Raw genomic sequence first — 11,028 nt, 5'->3', positions numbered from 1 at the left:
TGATCGGCACGAGTAAGTGCTCATTGGTCGCTGCGGGGTGCAGGCGACCAATCAGAGAAGGAACGCCCTTTTAATGGGGCTTACAATTTTATAGTGGCATGGGATGTTATTGTGAATTTGGAAATAAAGAAAAGTTAATCTCAAGGCATTCCTTGAACATGACGTTGACACACATGGTATATAGACACAAAGCATATATTATCATTTTAACCTACATGCACAAGGAAAGGGCACAAGGAAAGAGCACCAAAAGTTACTTCCAATATAATATTAAATAGTGAAGCACTGTATTCTATTTTATGTTACATTAAATTAAGGATATCACTGATATGTTAAACCACATGAGTGTGATTTCAATAAAACAAAGCAAACTACCATTTAATACCTTAACTATATGGTATCTGGATTTGTCAGTGAGGTTTCTAGTGCCTTTTTTGATAACTTAAAATTTAGAACAAGTGCATTTATGCAAAATCTCCGGTCGCTGTCTTTTATACTTGCACCAGTCACTTATTTGCTTTCAAATATGAACACATAGTTAAACTAATATGATTGACGTTTCTTGCCAAAATGTCACATGTAATGTTGGCAATTAAGCATTTGTACTTATTTAAAAGAAAAAAAAAAAAGGTTATCGTTTTTCAATATGAACATTTAACACCTTAATAATAAAAAAAAAATAATAAAAAAAACAATCTAAAAAATATAAATGTATATTTTCCTGTCATATTTGAGTTGGAAATGTATTGATAGCGGAACTTTGCGCTAAGACACGTGTCAAGCTCAACGAAGGCTGTTTATTCATTTTTCTTTTTTTCTGGTTCCTTCATATATGCCTTAATGAAGAAACTGCAAAAGAGTATTAGGTAACTCAGGTACATCATGCTTGACCAGAATATATTTTCCGTTGTACTTTTGCAACCCCCATCCTGTTTCCAATAATATACCAGGCTGTTCACCACAATGCCCATGAACATCTGCAAGATCTGGGTGATGGTGATAAACATGGCACAAGGACGTGGAACACGGATCCCAGCTGCCCTTAAAGTGTAGTACGAATACATGAAAGCATGGACAGTGAAATTCATGGTCATGAACCATCCTCCTCCAGCAACTGTGTCCTTGTAGGTGTACCAGGTGTAAAGCAGGACTGTGATGTGGTGATACCAATGAAGGAAGATCAGCTTTTGTTTGCGCAGAACAATAAACAAAGTGTCACCTGTTAAAGAAGACAATAAGAAAGAGTGAAACCAGAAATCTATATGGAAATACAATTGTATAAAACATGTTCTAGGTATTAGTATAAACAGATAACCAGTTGAACTGTATAAAAGCATGCTCTAGGCACCGGTACAAAGAGATAACCAGTTTGCAAGCATAGTCTGCATATTCCACTTATAATGATAACAACAAATAATCATTATATAATAAAATAGATTACTAAGAAAATTTAAATGGAAAAGGCAAAGCCAACCAAATAATCCAGGCACAGATTAGCAATCCAAAACACAAGGCTCCATAAAGGAAAGGCCCATACTTATATCGGCACGCTTCCAAAGTTTACCACTGTTTGGCCAAGATGGGACAACTACAATTCCTTACCCAACAGTGGCGAGTGAGAGTCGGGGTTCCAGCATCATCCCTACCCCTGTTTTCCCTTGTCCCCCCTCCCATATCTGCTTGTTCAGTTTCCTTTGTAAGGCCCCAAAGTGTACTCAAAACTGACTACTAGTATTGTCTTAAATGCATAATTTTTCGCAACATTGTAAGGTACCTTAATATTGCCTCACTGTGCTGTTATCTGTAAACCTTGACCCAACTTCAATAAACACAAGATACTTAAAACATAATAGAATTTATGAAATGAGAGGGATTGGCACGGTAGGAAATCTCAGTGCTTCTTTTTCATTTTGGTTTCATTACACCCTGTGCAAACTGAAGGCAAATGCTAACTTTGAAAAAATGGTTGAAAGGGCAGAAACAGAATAGACATACAGGTTTGTCTACATTCCAAAAAACCCAGCTCTTTCTCTGATTGCAGTACACCCACATTAAGCAAATTCTTGCAGTCAGTGAAGGCAAGAATGTAAAGTATCTGTGTGAAGACACGTACTGTAGGCCCCACTGACAAATATGCGATCAGAGTTCCTACTTAATAATAAATGCTCACATATAAAATGTATATTATATTTATTTAGTTTGGTTATGTATCAGCTGATCGTTTTGTAAGAGCAATGATCTATTTACAATATGTAAGGTGTATGTAGGAGAAGAATATGATCCCACCTAAAGTTATAGTCATTAGACTTGTGCATGAAGGAAACATTTTGTTTGGCTCATTTATATGTCTGTATGGCACTTCAGTATAGTATGCCTTTAAATGCAGTTACATTAATAATGTGTACAATACATGGCTTTTCAGCCTGCTCTTGCTGCCTGCAAAGTATCACCGTAGTTTACTTACTTATTATTCTTTCCAATGTACTCAGTGGTTGCAAGAATGCTTTAATAAACTTTTGCTATATTTTAGGAATTAGGAAAGGGAACGAATGTTTTATTTAATGGGAACTAAAATTTAGTCTATGTATACAGGGATTAAAGGAGCATTATAGAGTCAGGAACACAAACGCATTCCTGACCCTACAGGGTTAGAATCACCATCTAGACCCCCTGGTACCCTCCCTAAAAATAGCAAAATCTTACTTGTTTTCAAGTCTGGAGCTCTGGCTCTGTTTCCTTTAGACCTGCCCACTGCCTGCTGACAACAGCAGAAGGGGTAGCCTGATCCAATCACAGTGCTTCCCCATAGGATTGACTGAGACTGACAAAGAGGCAGATCAGGGGCAGAGCCAGCACAATTCAAACACAGTCCTGGCCAATCAGCTTCTCCTCATAGAGATGAATTGAATCAATGAATATCTATGAGGAAAGTTCAGTGTCTGCATGCAGAGGGTGGAGGCACTGAATGTTTGGATGCATTTTAGGCAGCCATGACCCAGGAAGGATCTCTAACAGCCATCTGAGGAGTGGCCAGTGAAGTTATCACTAGGCTGTAATGTAAACACTGCATTCTCTCTGAAAATACAGTGTTTACAGCAAAAAGCCTGAAGGTAATGATTCTACTCACCAGAACAAATTTAATAAGCTGTTGTTGTTCTGGTGACAATAGTGTCCCTTAAAGGATGTATGGGAGGGATTATAATTTAGGATATTAAGGATATTATAGTTATGGATGTGACTGGTCCACAATACATTTTATTTTTATATATACTTTTATTTGGAATATTCAAGGGTTTTAGAATGTTAAGCACAAAGTCACTATGGTAAATAAATAGAAATGTTCACATCAGTTACAGTTACAATGTTACAGGAAAGAAGAAAAGAGGAAATAGCAATAAAAAAGGGTAAAAAAAAAAAAAGATTATAAAATTAAGTTGAAGATCCACTGGCAACATTTAACTCCTGTATCTGTTTTTTTTGTTGTTTGTTTTTTATCAGTTATTACTTGATTATTACCCTATCACTGTTCCACCCATCTGTCAAACTGTCTCACATTTATCAGTTAAAACCTCCTCTCGCACACATTTTTTGTACACTTAGCTACATTCTTTCCAGATATATTATGCAAAGAGTTGCAGTGGGCAAGGCGCAGTCAATCCTGCTTTAGAAAACTAAGAAATATATTAATACCTATAGAAATTCTTTGTAACTGACGTTATTAGAATTCATAAATCTCTGAACTGTATTTGTCTGTAAGGAGTGAAGGTAACTCTAGCAGTTGATTAAATGTAGTTTAGCAAATGGTGCTTTAGTTTTTAGCTCAGAGAGACACCTAGGGGGGCCGGGGACACACAAAGAGACACAGAGGAGCTGGGGCAAAAGAGACAGATAGAGGCTTTAACTAAACCCATTAGATTTTAGTCTTGTCGACTATAACTTTCTGGAGATTTAGTCAACTAAGACTAGACTAAAGCTAAATAATTCAGATGACTACAATACAGCTAAAACTAAAATGGCGTTTTAGTCAAATGACTAAACCTAAATTGAAATTTGCTGCCGAAATTAATACTGGGGTAGGCAACTTTTAGCAGCACTGTGCCAAAACAAGATCTTGAATTCCCTGCCTATTTTTTTTTTTAAACTGAGCGGTGTATGTTGCCGTATTGTGCTTGCATTATATATGGGTGCTGCAGTTGCTTTGTAACATTGTATTTGTGTGACTGTGTGCTGTTATCTAGTATACGTTTCATGAGTAGTTTGTGGTAAAATTAATTAATGTATCCTTCTTCAAGGCAAGAAGTAACAAAAAATATTTAAACTTACCAAGTTCTGGGACTTTACTTAAGACAAATGCATAAGCCCAAAATTTGCTAACTGGTCCACTGTAAAATCCACTGTCACACACAGATTCCTTGAAACCACTGGCGATAAGTACATTCCCCAAATACCAGCTGGTTCGGATTGCCCCAATAATACTGTAAATGGAAGACATGTTTGCAATTAGTAAATAGTTTATTAATAGGAATACAGCTGGATATGGTGTGTGAATATTACTTTTTCAAACTAGTACAATGTGAACATGGTACTCAAATGAGGGGGCATGGTTTGATATTATGTTTACTTATCCATGTATTTTCTTTTTTTATTAAATATGCAATATATAGTGTGAAAAATTAAATTACATGTAGAAATTCACAATGTTTATCCTGCAGCCGGGTGCCGCCATCTTAGCTCCCTGTCAATCATTGTTATAAACTCTGTCCTTTACACCTGGCGGTCAACATAGAGAATGCATACAGAGAAGAGCAGACATGAAATAGTGTTTCTTTGTCTGCTTTTTTATTTACAGTGTTTGCCCTGGTTTTGACGTTTTAGAACTGGTTTAAAATGTAGTGTGTGAAATCTTTAATATACATTAAAAAAAAAAAAAAAAAAAAGGAATAACATTTAATGAAAGAAAGGTTAAAACACGTTATGGGTGATTTTCAGCGGTTTATTTAGTTGTGTAAATTCAAGATAGGTATAGTTCCCTTTTAAGCAAAGCATGCAAACAAAGTAACAAAAGGTGTTAGGAAACAAAAACCCCTGGATACAACAAACAGCAGAATTGGTATTACACAGAACAATGACTTGGTGTCAAATATCACAGTAACGTAGTATCGTTATCTGAAACATATGACATATTGTGTTACTGATAAAATAACCAGAGCCAAATCTAGCTTTCTGGCACAAGTAAGAATTCAGGGATCGGTAGGCTCATGCCCTATTCAATAAGCTATTGAGTAGAGCGTCAGGACAAATGTTCAAGAACGTAAGATACATATTTGGGCGAGGGGAAGGAGGACTTGACTGAGAGAAGAGAAATAATAAAATTGCATCAAAGACTGTGGGGAAAAAAATGCACACTTAAAAAAGATTTAGGGATTTGTGAGGGTGAAGATACAAGGGGAGAAATGACTGATCTCGTGAGCTTGCACAATCGGTTTAGCTTAAAGGAACATGTATATCTAAAGCTATAGTGTTCCCCTACCTATTTAGGTGTCGCCCTCCTCCATTGTGAGAGTTTTAAAGATAAGTTTTGCTCACTATTCTTCCCTCGTCACACTGGTCTCGCTGTGGCCACTCTGCCTCCCTGGCTGAAGTCATACAGATTGATGATCTCAGCCAATCCTATGCTTTCCCATAGGGAAGCATTGAGAGGCTAATTGATGTGCTGAGCCAATCAAATGCTCTCTAGAATTTTGATTTGGTTCACAAATGAAGCGCCTCACAAGGGAAGCAACTTTAGTAATACTAGAGGTATTTTTACCGCTGAAATGGAAGGGGGTTTAAAACTATAAGACCACTGTACCCAGACCACTTCACTGAGATAAAGTGGTCTGGATGTCTTTAGGTGTCCTTTAATTTAATATTCTAAGGATAAATTAGCGGATTGAAATAGCCAGATTATAGCTACAGATAAGAAATCACATGCTATTGTAAATAATATGCCTACATTATAATAATATCCACATGACTAGTTTATGGTCTGAAATGCATAAGCAAATGATGCATCATAAAATATGAGAACTGCAACATGTGCTCTTACTTTATTTAAACAACCACATGCTAATAACTAACAATGATATTAAGCAAACATACTAGTTGGTCATCTGTTGTCATTATTTATTTATTTTTCATCATTCCTTACAATATTGACTATTTGCACTGGTCTACCTGTCTGTTGGAGTATGTGACGTTTTTTCTTCTGAAAAGTAATCAGTGGTATTTTTACCTCTCCGAGCGTAATAATGTACATGTACAAATTGTGTTTTTATAGTGGTTTGTACACAGGTTTATTTTCCTCCTTCCTGATAGGTGTGTGCCTCCTCTCATTCCCTAACTGTGGCATGCTCTCCTACCCTCACAACTACTCCCCAAACCCTATCACACTTACCCAACGGATGCCTGTGTATATGTATCTGTGTGTCAATTTGTAAAAGTACCAGTGGGTGTATCTCTGTGTATGTGTCAGTGTGTGTAGCAGGGCCGGACTGGGAACAGAAAGCAGCCCTGAAAAAAAATTATTTCAGCCCTCTAATTCATTGTGTCACATAGTATGCTTGTATTGTTTATATGTATTCACTTTGAAGAAGACTTTTGTCTTACCTGCAGCCCCTCGCTCTAGATGATCCATGGGTGTTACAGTGCTATAACCACCACCCTCCAGGACGCTCCCTGTCCGTTGTGACTGGCTATGCTTGGGGACAATTCTTTAAGCAGGGAAACACTCCATGCCAATATCAGCATATCGGCATCAGTGTGTCAATTGTATAATTTCAGAAAATATATATATTAAAAGGATGTTCCACATTAATAAATCACACTAGTTCAATGGCACACACACACACACCGACTAAAGAAAAGCTCACTGACACAAAAAAGAGCTCACTACAGACAAGCTCACCGATAAACACAAAAGCTCTCTGACACATGCACAAGCTCACTACAGACAAGCTTACTGCCGTACACAAATTCACTGACATTCACTCAAGCACACTAGAGACAAACTCAGTGACAAACACAACCTAACTACAGACAAGCTCACCACACACACAACCTCTCTGACCAACACAAGCTTGATAATGACAATCACAGAAGTGCGCTGACCCACACAAGCTTACTGACACACAGAAGCTCTCTGATACACACACAAGCACACTACAAGCTCACTGATACACACAAAAGCACACTACAAGCTCACTGATACTCAAGCACACTACAAGCTCACTGACAAACATACAAGCACACCACAAGCTCACTGATGCACACTACAAGCTCACTGATATACACAAGCACACTACAAGCTCACTGATACACACAAGTACACCACAAGCTCACTGATACACACAAGCACACCACAAGCTCACTGATACACAAACAAGCTCACTGATACACACACAAGCACACTACAAGCTCACGGATATACACACAAGCACACCACAAGCTCACTGATACACACACAAGCACACTACAAGCTCACAGATATACACACAAGCACACCACAAGCTCACTGACAAACACACAAGCTCACTGATACACACACAAGCACACTACAAGCTCACTGATACACAAGCACACCACAAGCTCACTGATATACACAAGCACACTACAAGCTCACTGATACACACAAGCACACCACAAGCTCACTGATACACACACAAGCTCACTGATACACACACAAGCACACTACAAGCTCACGGATATACACACAAGCACACCACAAGCTCACTGACACACACAAGCTCACTGATACACACACAAGCACACTACAAGCTCAGTGATACACAAGCACACTACAAGCTCACTGATACACACAAGCACACCACAAGCTCACTGATACACACACAACTCACTGATACACACACAAGCACACTACAAGCTCACGGATATACACACAAGCACACCACAAGCTCACTGACACACACAAGCTCACTGATACACACACAAGCACACTACAAGCTCACTGATACACAAGCACACTACAAGCTCACTGATACACACAAGCACACCACAAGCTCACTGATACACACACAAGCTCACTGATACACACACAAGCACACTACAAGCTCACGGATATACACACAAGCACACCACAAGCTCACTGACACACACAAGCTCACTGATACACACACACAAGCACACTACAAGCTCACTGATACACAAGCACACTACAAGCTCACTGACAAACACACAAGCACACCACAAGCTCACTGATGCACACTACAAGCCCACTGATATACACAAGCACACTACAAGCTCACTGATACACACAAGCACACCACAAGCTCATGGATATACACACAAGCACACCACAAGCTCACTGATGCACACTACAAGCTCACTGATATACACAAGCACACTACAAGCTCACTGATACACACAAGCAGACCACAAGCTCACGGATATACACACAAGCACACCACAAGCTCACTGACAAACACACAAGCTCACTGATACACAAGCACACTACAAGCACACTAGAAGCTCACTGATGCACACTAGAAGCTCACTGATACACACAGGCACACTACAAGCTCACCGATACACACCACAAGCTCACTGATATACACAAGCACACCACACGCTCACTGATGCACACTACAAGCTCACTGATACACACTCTCTCTCTCACACTCTCTCCCTCTCTCTCACACTCTCTCACACTCCCTCTCTCTCACTCTCTCCCTCTCTCTCCCTCTCTCACACTCTCTCCCTCTCTCACACTCTCTCCCTCTCTCACACTCTCCCTCTCTCACACACTCTCTCTCTCACACACTCTCTCCCTCCCTCTCACTCTCTCCCTCTCTCACACTCTCTCCCTCTCTCACACTCTCTCCCTCTCTCTCTCTCACACTCTCTCTCTCTCTCCCTCCCTCTCTCACACTCTCTCTCACACTCTCTCTCTCTCCCTCTCTCTCTCTCCCTCTCTCTCCCTCTCTCTCTCTCTCCCTCTCTCTCTCTCTCTCTCTCTCTCCCTCTCTCACACTCTCTCCCTCACACACACTCTCTCTCTCTCTCTCTCACACACTCTCTCTCTCACACACTCTCTCTCACACTCTCTCTCACACACTCTCTCTCTCCCTCTCCCTCTCTCACACTCTCTCCCTCTCTCACACTCTCTCTCTCACACTCTCTCCCTCTCTCACACTCTCTCCCTCTCTCACACTCACTCTCTCTCTCTCTCTCACACACTCTCTCTCAGTATCAATCATACAATTACCTGTCACTGGCAGTGTGGATCCTGATCAGGTTCTTCCTGTACTTCCTCTTCCTGTGTGAAAGGTCACCAGGCTGAGGCTGGTGGGCGGAGCTCCAATGCGGGCTGGATCCTACAAAACTGGCCGTGCAGAGGAGCTGGCAATGTGGGAGAGACTCTCACTCCTCCCTGCTGCAGCTGGCTCGCTGCCACCTCTGACTGTGTAGCAGACACCTCATCTGCCCCAGCCTCCAAACAAAACCCTCACAGGAGGGAAAAATAAACGTATCAAATGCTGCACTGCCGGCCCCAAGTCCACCGGCCCACCGGGAAATTCCCCGGTATCCCGGTGGGCCAGTCCGGCCCTGGTGTGTAGCTTTGTGTCCAGGGGTCAAGTCCTGGGGAAAAAAGTGTGGGAACTCACCCAAGATTCCTGCCACCCCTTTAAAAAAAAAAATTACACTCCTATGCATATAGTGCAGTGCAGGGTGTGTATAATGAATGTAGTATGTTTGTAGTGAATGCAGAGTATGAATAATGAATGTAGTGTGTTTGTAGTGAGTGCAGTGTGTGTACAATGAATGTAGTATGTTTGTAGTAAGTGTAGAGTGTGTATAATGAATGTAGTGTGTGTAGTGAGTGCAGTATGTATAATAAATGTAGTGTGTTTGTAGTGAGTGCAGAATGTGTATAATGAATGTAGTGTGTGTAGTGAGTGCAGTGTGTATAGTGAATGTAGTGTATTTGTAGTGAGTGCAGAGTGTGTATAATGAATGTAGTATGTTTGTAGGGAGTACAGAGTGTGTATAATGAATGTAGTGTGTTTGTAGTGAGTGCAGAGTGTGTATAATGAATGCAGTGTGTTTGTAGTGAGTGCAGAGTGTGTATAATGAATGCAGTGTGTTTGTAGTAAGTGCAGAGTGTGTTTGTAGTGAGTGCAGTATGTATAATGAATGCAGTGTGTTTGTAGTGAGTGCAGAGTGTGTATAATGAATGTAGTGTGTTTGTAGTGAGTGCAGAGTGTGTATAATGAATGCAGTGTGTTTGTAGTGAGTGCAGAGTGTGTATAATGAATGCAGTGTATGTAGTGTGTTTGTAGTGAATGCAGAGTGTGTATAGTGAATGTAGTGTGTAGTGAGTGCAGAGTGTGTATAATGAATGCAGAGTGTGTACAGTGAATGTAGTGTGTTTGTAGTGAGTGCAGAGTGTGTATAATGAATGCAGTGTGTATAATGAATGCAGTGTATGTAGTGTGTTTGTAGTGAATGCAGAGTGTGTATAGTGAATGTAGTGTGTAGTGAGTGCAGAGTGTGTATAATGAATGCCGAGTGTGTATAGTGAATGTAGTGTGTGTAGTGAGTGCAGTGTGTATAGTGAATTTAGTGTGTTTGTAGTGAGTGCAGAGTGTGTATAATAAATGCAGTGTGTGTAGTGAATTTAGTGTGTTTGTAGTGAGTGCAGAGTGTTTATAATGAATGCAGAGTGCGTATAGTGAATGTAGTGTGTTTGTAATGAGTGCAGAGTGTGTATAATGAATGTAGTGTGTTTGTAGTAAGTGCATATTGTGTATAATGAATGCAGTGTGTGTGTGCTGGATGATGTGTGTGCGCTGGATGATGTGTGTGTGTGTGTGCTGGATGATGTGTGTGTGTGTGTGTTGGATGATGTGTGTGTGTGTGTGTTGGATGATGTGTGTGCTGGATGATGTGTGTGTGTGTGTTGGATGATGTGTGTATGTGTGTGTTGGAGCATGTGTGTGTGTTGGATGATGTGTGTGTGTGTGTGCTGGA

General features: G+C 40.2%; 1 protein-coding gene across 1 annotated transcript in view; it reads right to left on the bottom strand.

The window, feature by feature from the left end:
• Positions 1–262: 262 nt before the first annotated feature.
• ELOVL3 (ELOVL fatty acid elongase 3) overlaps positions 263–11,028 on the bottom strand; it is a 32,923-nt gene continuing 22,157 nt past the window's right edge. Inside the window, exons 4-5 of the mRNA XM_063433851.1 lie at positions 4,324–4,475; positions 263–1,219 (exon numbers count right to left, since the gene is read on the bottom strand). Of these exons, the coding sequence (XP_063289921.1) occupies positions 798–1,219; positions 4,324–4,475 (574 nt within the window). The 3' untranslated portion in view covers positions 263–797. The remainder of the gene's footprint in view (positions 1,220–4,323; positions 4,476–11,028) is intronic.

This window comes from Pelobates fuscus, chromosome 10, assembly GCF_036172605.1.
Source record: "Pelobates fuscus isolate aPelFus1 chromosome 10, aPelFus1.pri, whole genome shotgun sequence".
Lineage (NCBI taxonomy): Eukaryota > Metazoa > Chordata > Amphibia > Anura > Pelobatidae > Pelobates > Pelobates fuscus.
The sequence above is the reverse complement of the archived record's forward strand: the minus strand, read 5'-3'. Positions and strand labels throughout refer to the sequence as shown.